Source organism: Rhinatrema bivittatum, chromosome 2, assembly GCF_901001135.1.
Source record: "Rhinatrema bivittatum chromosome 2, aRhiBiv1.1, whole genome shotgun sequence".
NCBI classification, from domain to species: Eukaryota; Metazoa; Chordata; class Amphibia; order Gymnophiona; family Rhinatrematidae; genus Rhinatrema; species Rhinatrema bivittatum.
Genome location: NC_042616.1, coordinates 353,540,588 through 353,553,183, shown reverse-complemented (window position 1 = coordinate 353,553,183; position 12,596 = coordinate 353,540,588). Strand labels below are relative to the sequence as shown.

The 12,596-nt window shown below is 42.5% G+C and overlaps 1 protein-coding gene across 9 annotated transcripts in view; it reads right to left on the bottom strand.

Moving 5' to 3' along the window:
- Positions 1–12,596, bottom strand: part of INVS (inversin) — a 1,037,426-nt gene that overhangs the window by 623,246 nt on the left and 401,584 nt on the right. For all 9 annotated transcript variants that reach the window (XM_029589897.1, XM_029589895.1, XM_029589896.1 and 6 more), the window contains one exon: positions 4,003–4,183. In XM_029589897.1, the coding sequence (XP_029445757.1) occupies positions 4,003–4,183 (181 nt within the window). The remainder of the gene's footprint in view (positions 1–4,002; positions 4,184–12,596) is intronic.

Below are 12,596 nucleotides of genomic sequence, written 5' to 3'. Positions count from 1 at the left end.
TGTTAGCTTAATCCTGTATCAGTATATCTGACCTTTTTACTTCTAAAATCTGCACTTGATGCCTCCTCTATATTGTGGACTAATGGAGTGCAAGGTCTACTTTTTTTTTTTTTCTTCTGTACATTATTTTATCTTGCACTGTTCTCAACAAGGTTTCTTGGATGTTACTTGAAAACTGATAAACAAAAAGTTTTAAAAACTGGGGGTTCTTTGTAGACAGCAGAATAAATTATTCATCACCAGTGGGGTGATGTCATCCGATGGTACAGAAATGGGCTTAGGTCTCACAGGTCAAAAAAGTGTTTCTGAGCATGCGTAGGAGTTTATGTATGAAGCCAATGCTTCATGAGCCCCTCAGTTCTCTTCCGGAGCTGAAGTTTAAGCTGAGTGGTTGACTCTCAAGGGAGGTGGGCAGGAAGTACATACATGGCTGATTTATTCTTCTGTCTACAGAGAATCCTGAATACAGATAAACAATTTTGCTTTCTATAACAACAATTAGGATGCAATAAGCCATTACAGTGGAGAATCCCAAGCTGAAGGTTGTCGTGCACAGTAAGTAATTGATAGACAACCCAAACCCCACTCAGTGGAGAGTCAACCATTGGATGTACAGGCTGCGCAAACTGCTTGTCCAAAGGTACTGTCTCTTCAGGACATAATGTACAGACAGTAATGGAACATGAAGGTGTGAACAGATGACCAAGTAGCAGCTTTCCAGATATCTTCAACAGAAGTGTTTTTCAAATGAGCCACTGATGTAGTTATGGCTCACACCCAATGAGCTTTAACAGGGTCTGTGATTTGTAAGCTATGATCAGTGTGCTATACTGTCCACTAGCCAATTAGAAAGAGTTCTTTGGCAACTGCCCTTCCCAATCTGTTGGAAATCAAAGGATATGAATAGTTGAGAGACTTGATGGTGAGGTTTTGTCCTCTTCAAGTATTTTGCTAGAATTCTTTTACAATCTAAAGAGTGAAGAATTCATTCTCCTTTGCATGCATGTAATTTTGGAAACATATGCAGCACAATTGTTTGGTTAATACGCATAGAATAAACTATGTGAACAAACTGAAGGTATGGTGAATACAAAAAACAGAGCCTGTAATTCACTCACTCTTCTTGCTGAAGCGAGAGCCACAAGGAACACCTTCTAGGTGAGAGACTGCAGGACCACTGATTTGAGAGATTCAAATGGTGGTTTCATGAGCTGGGCTAAGACCACATTAAGGTCCCACAGCATCAGAGGTTTACTGACTGGAGTCTTGTATGTCACAGTCTCCTCATTAACTTTGACACTAAAGGGTGTAGAGAGATAGGAGCTCAGTCCATCCACTGATGATAAGCCACAATGGCAGTGAAATGCTCTTTGACAGGAGAGGTACTGAAGCTTGATGAGAGGATAGGAAGAAGAGGTATTGTAAAAGATCTCTTATATCACTTCTAGTGATAAGGAAATACCTACAGTATCTGAATGTAATCCTCTTTGAAGTGCCAAAAAGCAGAATATAAATCAAATAAATAAAGAGGTCCAGAAGACTGGATTCAAAGGATGCAGAGAATCTCTTCCACTTGAAGCTGTAAGATATCCTCGTGGAAGGCTTTCTAGCTGAGATCATAATGTTCTCCAAACCCCTGGAAAGGAGCAAGGAGGATACTACTTTGTACTCAACTGCCATGCCATTAGGACTAAGGATGGAAGAATTAGGTGGCAGTCACCCATCCTCCTGGGTAATGAGAATTGGGGAGACTTGTATTTGGATCAGAGGCTGAAATGATAGATGGAGGAGGTAAGGATACCACACCTGATGAAGCCAAGCCTGAACTATGACAATAACTGCCCTGTCTTGTAGAATTTTACGGACTGTTTTGGTGATGCGCAGGATTGGAGGGTATGCATAAAGTAATCCAACACTCTAGTCTAGCATGACAGCATTAGCAGTGAACTTGCAGTTGCTCAGTCTCATGAAACAGAACCAACTGACTTTCCAATTGCTCTCAGATGCAAACAGGTCAATCACTGACAGTCCTAACAGAAGAATAGGTTATCTGTGACCCTTTGATCTAGGATCACTCATGAGGCTACAAGATTCTTCTGAGCCATTCCACCATCATTTTCTGTATGCCCAAAAGATAATATGTCTGGCGGTAAAAGCTGTGATGACAAGACATGGTCAGATCCATAGGCTTCTTCACCGATGGCATATGAATCCATGCCTCCTTGTTAGTTTATATAAAACACGACCACCTGATTGTCCATCTAGATCAATATTCTCTTGTCGAAAACTAGGTGGGAGAAAATTTCAGTGCATACTAAATAACTAACAGGTCCTGCACCATTTGATGTACTTGAACATGCAATGGAAGTCTTGGGGCTAGAACTTCCTGATTCATCCACCACTGTACAAGATGCTCACACCTTGGGAGTCACAAATATCAGGAGATAAAACAATTATTCCTATTGCTCCTGTAGGACCTATTGAAGGCCCCACATGTGAAGAAAAGCCAGTGGAACCACATAGACCACTGCAGGATGGACCTTGTGAGGCACATTAAAGTTCTGGTCATCTCAACTAGCATGAAGGCCTTCTCCTGAAGTGAACTGATCCAGGTTCCTATGAATTGAATCCTCTGGGACGGGACCAGGTTGGATTTTGGGAAATTGATTATTAACCTTAGGGCCTGAAGAAGTTGAATCATCTTGCAGAGGGATTCCAGGATGCCTTTTGGGGAGAACCCTGTCACTAACCAATTGTCAACAAACAGGAAAAAAGAATCCATGTTTCTGAAATTGTGCCACTACAACTTCCAGGCACTTTGGGAACACGTTTGGGGTGGCTGAGATGTCAAACAGAAGCACCTTGAACTGATAGTGTACATCCTTCACCAAAAACATGAGGAAAGTCCAAAGGACAGGTGAATAGAGATGTGAGCATATGTATTCTTTAGGTCTAGAGAGCATAGCCAGTCCTTTGGCTGAATGAATTGCAGAAATGTCTGGAGTGAATTAATTTTGAACCTCTCCCGATCAGAAACTTGTTCAAGTACCATAGATCCAGGATGGGCCTAGCTCATCTGACTTCTTGGGAATTCAGAAGTACCAGAAGTAGAACCCCATACCACACTGCCAAGGAAAGACATGATCTATGGGCCTTCTGAAGAAGATGCAATGTTATTTCCAGCTGTAATTGAGCAGATATGCTGGGGTTCAAATGGAAGCTGACATCCAATAGTCTGGAGAAGAGTGCAAAAATTGTAAGCATCAGCCATACTCCACAATTCTCAGGATCCATGGACATCCTCATCGGAGGTCTTTTAAAAGACCATGGACTGAGACTGATGTGGATTGCGAAAGGGGCTGAATGAACTGCAACATCCCAAAAATATCTGCCTTTAGAGCTTCCTTCTTCCTGATGTTAATGGCCAATGTGCTCACTATTTTTTCCAAGAACAAAGAGGAGCCATACTAGTTGGCAGCAATAAGGATGAACATGGTGGAGTTGGCACTTGGGCCTGGGATACACTTATTGCTTATTCACTTTGTGCTGGTTGGCCAATGAGCTCCATTAGCTGGAATCAGGTCAAACCATGGGCAGTAATGGGGATTTTTTCCACACAAAGGTTCTACTTTCCATCATCAATGGTTGCTGGCTTCTTGGAGCTGAGGAAACTGGCTATGCATTGGCTGCTACCAGTATATACCATACTGATTCAACTGAGGTGCCAATATGCTCTATGCTGATGCTTGTCCAATGAGAAAATAATAATAATGCTAAAAGTATGAAACAAACAAATAATTTACTGTGAAGGAAAGTCATTTACACTGATAATATAAAATATGATATGAAATTAGATAGTTATGATAAGATGTGATCTTTATGAACTCTTTTCCACAACTGCTGATGTTTTAAACATGAAGCAATTTCATTCAGTGATATCACTGGCCTGGCGAAACTCATCCACAAATATTCTGCTTTCCAAAAACATCAAAGCCTAATTACCTAGTAAAGCTGCCCAATGTAGAGGAGTTCGAAATAAGTTGTCATAAGATGTTATGTTGCAACCTTCATAAGAAGTCAGGACATCAACTACTGATTCATTCCCATCAGCAACAGCAAAATGCAGCGGTGTTCGTCCTTCATAATCTTGCCAGTTTAATAAAGATTCAGTAGGAGCAGCATCCTGTTTCCAAAAAATTCAAAGATAAAACATAAGTTCTATTAAATTGTTTTGATAAAATCTTAAGGCAGCCTTACTAACTAAAGTCTTCAGATTACCATGTACCTGTTTCGTGGTTCTATTTCTTGTCTTTTGGGTTTATTTCTAGGTCTCATTTCTTCTGTTTTACTATGTTACATTTTTACACCTCTTTTAGAATAATAGATATGCAGCTTTTATTAAAGTCAATCTATGTACCCACTTTTAAATAAATTCTTCAATAAATCCATTCTTTATTTGTATGGGCTATATTTGTGTTGCACTATTCTCTTTTCTGTTGGGTGTATTCCTACATTACCTTTATTTCTTTGTCCAAAGATATTTTATTTTTTGCATTTTTTACATTTTCTTGGAATAAAAGGGCATGCACTCATTTTTATCTCCTTGGTCAAGGGTTCTTATCAGCTAAACATATTCAGGTAGATTTTAAAAGGACCATGTCTGCGCCCATAAATGCAAGTATCTTGCCACACTCAAAGATACACGCTATTTTATAAACTATACGCATAGGTTATAAAATACTCTTCATGTGCATATGTCTGTAGCCATATTTTTTGCATGCTTGGGGAGAGGGAGACTCTTTATAAGGCTCAGCCTGACACTCGATATATGGACCATTGTAAGGGGCACTTTGATTCGGGGTGAGTTTTCGGGAGGTGGGTTGGGGTTAGGGAGGGTGGTGTTACACACATATTCAGAGGTATCGATTGTAAAATTGACATCATTAAATAATTTTAGACCTTATAAGTGATGAAAAGGAATTGATTTATACAATGCAGCTAGCAGAGACTGCACTGTACAAACCAACTCCTCTTGTTAGAATTTTCATCACTTATAAGGTCTAAAATTCTTTAATGATGTCAATTTTACAATCGATACCTCTGAATGTGTCTGTAACACCACCCTCCCTAACCCCAACCCACCTCCCGAAAACTCACCCCGAATCAAAGTGCCTCTTACAATGATCCATATATCGAGTGTCAGGCTGAGCCTTATAAAGAGAGTCTCTTTCTCTTACTATCTCTTATTACACCCGCCAAGGAGCTGTAGGAAAGTGGCATGCATAACATGTACACATTGGCTAAGGAAAATTAGGGGTTACACATGTCAGTGCTAGCTCCACCTTTGAAACACTCATGATCTATCCCTTTTCCACCTACTTTTTCTAGGCACGCATACATCATTGTAGGCGCACCCTTCCTGGCTATTTAAAATTTGCGTAGCTCCTTTGCAGCCCACTTATACGCGTATGTGGCCAGTTTTGCACGCGCAAGGCTTTTAAAAGCTACCTCATTGCATTCACACGTTTTACACAACAGGGCTTCTTGTTTTTTTTCTCATATTATTTTTATTGAATCATAGGTATTAATTTATACAAGTTCCCAGGAGAATACTACTATGGTATTAATTGGCCTTCACTTAGTGGTATTCAGTGAGAAGATTTGGTGGAATGAAACAAGTACTCCACATAATAATTTAAAATCTCATATGCTTCGTATTTTAGGCCAGCTCTCCAAATCTTAATCGTACAGATCATGGCAGACTGTAAATAGAAATTTGTAAGGTAGAAGGTCAGAGTGAAAAACTATCAATCACAATAATGTGCCCACTCAAGAAGGTTTAAACATATGACAGAATTGAATCCAATTCAAAAAATGAATGTCTAAATAACAATAGTGACCATCATATATGTGAACCGCTGACTGCTAAAATAGATATACTTCTGAGATGTGTTCAGGTCAATCTGTTTTCATTTTATATAAATTTTACATAAGCAAATAAAATGTTAACTTATCTGGAGGCAATTAGGCTGGATAAACATTGATCAAAGTTCCAAAAGAGCATTGATGTAATAGTATGATGAATCCTCAGAGCTGTAACTCCATAACATTTTCCCAATAGTGATACCGTGCTTTGAAATAAATATTTTTGCATCATGGATAACTCATTAATGAATGACTATCTGAAAATGCTGCAACCCATCCAAAAGTACAAGTTTGTTCACTGGCAATTATTTAAATGTCCTCCATTTACTTAGAAGAAAAAATTAAAAATATGGCAATTTTTTGGTTGCTCATGTCTAAAAGCTAGTATAATATCACAGCTATGTGATACATTCAGTTCTCAAGTATTCTTGTCTGTATTCAAGCACCAAACTGTAGATTAATACAGTAACTCAGAAAATAGAAAATAAAATGGGTGGCTCCTAGAACATATCCTGCATATTGTAATAAAACTGTCTTGCTGTGTAACTGATTGATCTCACCAATGCACAGCAACTGTGTGGTGATACATAATGTCCATATATGATGTTATAAAGAGGACACATTAAAATTCAGTAACTGACCACAAGTTCATACTGACTGACACAAACGGCTGCTGTAACTTAAACCACGCTAGAAATTATAGCGCTGATGCTGTCTTCTTCATTTACAAGCAACCCGAGAACGTGGCAAATGCCATATTTTAATGGTGTTTTGACAGGAAGCTGGTCTTCAATCTTTGAGAAATACAACAACCAATATAAAATGCCAAAACTGGAAAAAAAATTGGTTTACAAGGTATGCCATTCAATCTGATCATTTAGACCATGTGAAGATATACTATTTAGATGAAAAATCCACTATTGTTCTCTTTTATTTAACAGCTGGTCTATATCATCTCCTTGTGGAGACCAGTGGACTTGTTCCAATACTGTCCATTTCAATTCGGTGAGTGTCTAATCATACTGTACATTGTACTGCACCATCAGTATCTGTAGCTTCTGGGTGTTATGGCAACTGCGATGTTCTATCAGACGGAGTCACACTGCGGGGTAGATTTTTTAAGAAGCGCGCGTGGGGTATATCTGTGCGAGCTACCCAACTACCCAGCAGCGCGCATGTTATAAAATCCGGGGTTGGCGCGCGCAAGCGGGTGCCGCCGAGCCTATGCAAAATAATCTTGGCGCGCGCAGGAGGGTTTTTAAAGGGTTACGCGTGTATATTACGCGCGTAACCCTTTGAAAATCTACCCCTGTGTGTTTAGTACGACCTACGAATTAGAGATGTGAATCGGAACCGGAATCGGTTCGGATTCCGGTTCCGATTCACATATGGGGTTTTTTTCATCTGGCCGATTGCGGTTTTGTTTATCGGCTGCGCCCGAGCCGATAAACAAAAAACCCACCCCGACACTTTAAAACTAAACCCTTTGCTTCCCCCACCCTCCCGACCCCCCCAAAAACATTTTACAGGTACCTGGTGGTCCAGTGGGGGTCCCGGGAGCGATCTCCCGCTCTCGGGCTGTCGGCTGCCATTAATCAAAATGGCGCCGATGGCCTTTGCCCTTACCATGTGACAGGGTATCCGTGCCATTGGCCGGCCCCTGTCACATGGAGGGAACACTGGATGGCCGGTGCCATCTTTAAAAATATCGTGGGCTTTTCCTATCGTTTCGGGGGAGCCCCCGATTTCTGACGATTTTGAAAATATCGACGATATTTTCAATCGTCCGAAGCCCGATTCACATCCCTACTACATATATCTTTTTAAAATATATTTTATTAAATTTAACATCATATATCAATAACATTAACAGACAAACATATTAGAGTTACAGAAAAAAATAAATGTAACATCATATACCAATAACATTAACAGGCAAACATATTAGAATTACAGAAAAAAATGAGCAATAAACATACAAAATAATTAATCACAATGTTCCAATAAGTCCAGTTCCTATTTTTCTTACGATCGTGGACCTCTGGGCCGGCTGAGACTGTAGATGGAATACTGTGGGACCCCACAGGAAGCGTCTCAGCCGGGAGGCGGCGCTGAAGATACTCCGGAGAAGACTTCACCACCGGAAGTCTGCGGCTCCCCCGGGAGGAGCCCGTAGGAACCCGGACCTCTTGGACTTAGGCGAGACCCTATGCGACCAAGTATCCGGGCAGCGGCTGAAGAGTTGGACGATGAGGCCAGCTGAGCCCAGGAGGCTGGAAGGATCTTCACCCTCAGAAGCCTGCGGCTCCCCCGGGAGGAGCCGAGAGCCCGAGCCACTGGGACTTAGGAGAATCCTCTGGGCCAGCGAGTACCGGATACCTGAGGAGGTAGAAGAGACCGAAGACTGAGTCCAAGAACGAAGCCGGGTCAGATGCCAGAGGATCAAAGCCAAAGCCAGGGGCGGAAGCTGGAATCAGAGTTGTAGGACAGAGACAGGTCGGAAGCCAGAAGTCAAACCAAAACCAGGGGCAGAAGCTGAAGACGAAGTCAGGAGACGAAGCCGGGTCAGAAGCCAGAAGTCTGAAGAAGTGATCCAAGATTTGAACGCAGCAACTAGTAGCTCAGGGGACTGAGAGAACCTCGTTACAAGGCCCCGTCCTAGTCAAGCTGCAGGGTTTAAATACCCTGCAGCGTCTGACGTCATCCGGGGCATACTCTTGAATTTCTCACGCTGGCCCCTTTAAAGCTTCAGTCTCCAGGCGCGTGCGCGCCTAGAGGGAGGGGCCAAGAGCGTCGAGTTGGCAGCTTCTCCCTCACACAGGGAGAGCCGCGGCAGGCTGCGGATTGGGCCTACGCAACCGAAGAGAAATCTGTGCGGGCCGGGCCAGCCCTGAGGTAGGAGGAGGGACTGGGACCCGGCCAGGTCCCGTAACAATTTTTAATTTGGGAAGCATTTAAAGGAAAATGAAAAAAAGAAGGCAAATGTGAAATACACATTATGGTGAGAATATAATCCTTAACATCAGTTGATCCTCTCAGTTTACAAAACTGAACCTAAAACTCCAGTGAACCCTCCTTATCTAACAGAAATGTCTCCAAATGAGCAGGGTCCTGAAAAATAAACTTATTTTTCTGATATGTAATCAGGCACTTGTAAGGAAATTTTAGGGAAAAAACTATTCCTGGGTTACAACTTGAGGCTTTAGTTGTAAAAACTGCTTCGTCCTTAATTGAGTGCTTCTAGCATAATCAGGAAAAACTTTTGTCTGCAAAAAAGAAAATCCTTATTTTTAGAAATAATTTTGAAACACCATATTTTTTCTGTTCTAAATTTAAAGAAACCAAAAGAGTGACCCTGTAAGGTATATCAACTATGGAAGCCTCTAAAAAAAACAAAAAAACCTCAAAGAAGGACTATCCCCTTGCAGTACCCTCACTCCTCCTCCTAAAACGGGGAACATAATGTATTTTAGATATCAAAATTTCCTTATTCACATAAGGAATACATAATATTTCTCTAATATAATTTTTAAATAATTCAAATGCAGGTAGTAGCCTAGAAATTGGAAAATTTAAGAAATGTATTTTTTTAACTATCATATTTCAAATTTTCAAGCTGTTTATTATATATAATGAGGCTATCCTTTATAAAGAGAGCCCCACTAGTTTGTACAAAGATGACTTGCATATTTAAAGACATAACAATTGACTTTCAAAAATCAATCTCATTCCATAATCCTTTTAAGTTTCACCCAAAACATTTCCAAATTGAGCTACTGACTGGGACAATAATTTTTCCATTTTGTTGACAACTCTCCAAACGTCAGCAAGGGTCACATTTTCTGGTTCAACTGACTCTGAATCTAAGCCTACCAACTGTAGAGGAACAGTTAATGAAAAACTGTATTTTTATTTATTTTATTTAGGCATTTTATATACCGTCATTCCAAAAGAAAATCACAACAGTTTAAAAAAGCAACATTCACATTATAGGTCAACACAACACCAAAAGTACCCAACGGCGTGCAAGAGGCACAACAACTGGGGTGGAATTTGGTAGAGGACATCCGCACCCCACCGGGTAGGCGGTAGGGTGTTGGTACGTCATGTTGGAAAAAGGTTACGCAAGACAGATTGGCCGAAGATGGAATCTTGTCTTCCAGCTTTGTCCAAACAGTAGTGGGCTGCAAAAGTATGGAGAGAACTCCAGGTAGCAGCCCTGCAGATGTCAGGAAGCGGCACCGATCGAAGGTGTGCTACTGAAGTCGCCATGGCCCTCACAGAGTGTGCCTTAACACGGTCTTGAAAGGGAATGCCAGCTTGCTGATAGCAGAAAGAGATGCAGTCCGCCAACCAGGAGGAAAGAGCCTGCTTACCCACAGGCTGCCCTAACTTGTTAGGATGGAAAGAGACGAATAATTGAGTGCTTTTCCTAAGGGCAACTGTACGGTCTAGATAGAAAGCTAGAGCACGTTTACAGTCGAGGGTATGCAGAGTCTGTTTCCCGGAGTTGGAGTGGGGCCTGGGAAAGAAAATAGGTAGTATGATGGATTGATTAATGTGAAACTCCGAAACTACCTTAGGTAAGAATTTAAGGTGAGTGCGGAGTACTGCCCGGTCCTGCAGGAGTTTAGTGTAAGGCGGATAGGTAACTAGGGCCTGTAACTCACTAACCCTGCGAGCTGAAGTGATAGCTAGAAGAAATATCACTTTCCATGTGAGATATTTAAGGTCACAGGAGTGAAGAGGTTCGAAGGGTGGTTTCATAAGGCGACCAAGAACCAGGTTAAGGTCCCAAGATGGGGCCGGAGGACGTAAAGGTGGCTTCAAATGAAGCAAGCCCTTAAGAAAGCGTGTTACAAGGGGTTGTACTGAAATAGGGACACCCCCGATACCTTTATGGAAGGCGGCTACCGCACTGACATGCATTCTAATGGAAGAGGTCTTTAGACCTGATTCCGACAGATGCCAAAGATAGTCCAAAAATTTAGGAATTGGACAGGAAAGGGGATCAAGGGACTGCGAAGTGCACCATGATGTATACCTTTTCCACTTGTAGGAGTAAGACTTTCTTGTGGAAGGCTTTCTTGAAGCGATGAGGACACGAGAAACTGAATCCGATAGGCTGAGTGGTTGAAGGACTAACCTTTCAACATCCATGCCGTCAGGGACAATGCTTGGAGATTGGGATGGAGGAGGCTTCCGTCGTTTTGAGTGATCAGATGCGGGTCCGTTCCCAGGGGAATGTGTCTGCGGATGGAGAACATAAGAACATAAGAACATAAGACTTGCCATGCTGGGTCAGACCAAGGGTCCATCAAGCCCAGCATCCTGTTTCCAACAGAGGCCAAACCAGGCCACAAGAACCTGGCAATTATCCAAACACTAAGTAGATCCCATGCTACTGATGCCAGTAATAGCAGAGGCCATTCCCTAAGTAAACTTGATTAATAGCAGTTAATGGACTTCTCCTTCAAGAACTTATCCAAACCTTTTTTGAACCCAGCTACACTAACCACATCCTGGAGTATGGGAAACCACACTTGGCGTGGCCAGTGCGGTGCTATCAGGATCATGGTTCCCTTGTCCTGACGTAGCTTCACAAGAGTCTTCGACAGAAGAGGAAGTGGAGGGAATGCATAAAGCAGACCAGTGGACCACGGGAGGGAGAATGCATCCCTGGGCCGAGAGTGCTGAGTCCGAATGAGAGAGCAGTAATTGGCCACTTTGTGGTTCTGAGGGGACACAAAGAGGTCTATGTGTGGATAACCCCATTGCTGGAAAAGAGAGGTCGCTACCAAGGGATTGAGTGACCACTCGTGTGGTTGGAAGACACGGCTTAGCCGGTCTGCCAAGACATTTTCTGCCCCCGGCAAGTAGGTGGCCCTGAGGTACATCGAACGGGAGAGGGCTTCTGCCTAAATCTGCGCAGTTTCCTGACAGAGAAGGAAGGAGCCTGTGCCTCCCTGCTTGCTGATGTACCACATGGCCACCTGATTGTCCGTCTGAATCAAGATTACATGATTTTATAGGCAATCTTGAAAAGCCCGGAGAGCATATCGGATTGCCTGAAGCTCCAGGAAATTTATCTGGTGTTTGGTTTCCTCTAGAGACCAGAATCCTTGAGTTTGTAAATTGTTTACATGGGCTCCCCAGCCGACGTTGGAGGCGTCGGTGGTGAGAATTATTTGAGGATCTGGTGGATGAAAGGGCAAGCCTTGGAGGAGGTTGGATCGATTTGTCCACCAGGCAAGAGACAGACTGAGTGCATGGGTGATGCGAACAATGGTCGACAGACCTTGTATCCATTGTGATTTCAGAGTCCACTGCATGACTCTCATGGCTAGACGGGCCATTGGAGTCACATAAACTGAAGAGGCCATGTGTCCGAACAGAATGAGGAATTGGCGAGCTGTTGCTGTGGGTTGAGACTGCAATTGGCAAGCTAGGGACACAAGGGTTTGGACACGTTGATGAGGAAGGAAGGCTTTTTCCTGTAAGGTGTCCAAGTCTGCTCCAATGAAGGATAAGGTTTGAGATGGGACTAAGTAGGATTTCTCGTAGTTGACAAGAAACCCTAGAGAAATTAGAGTTTGAATTGTCAGGGTCAGGGAGGACTGAGCGATTTGCTGGGTTGGGGCCCTGATCAACCAGTCGTCCAAGTAGGGGTA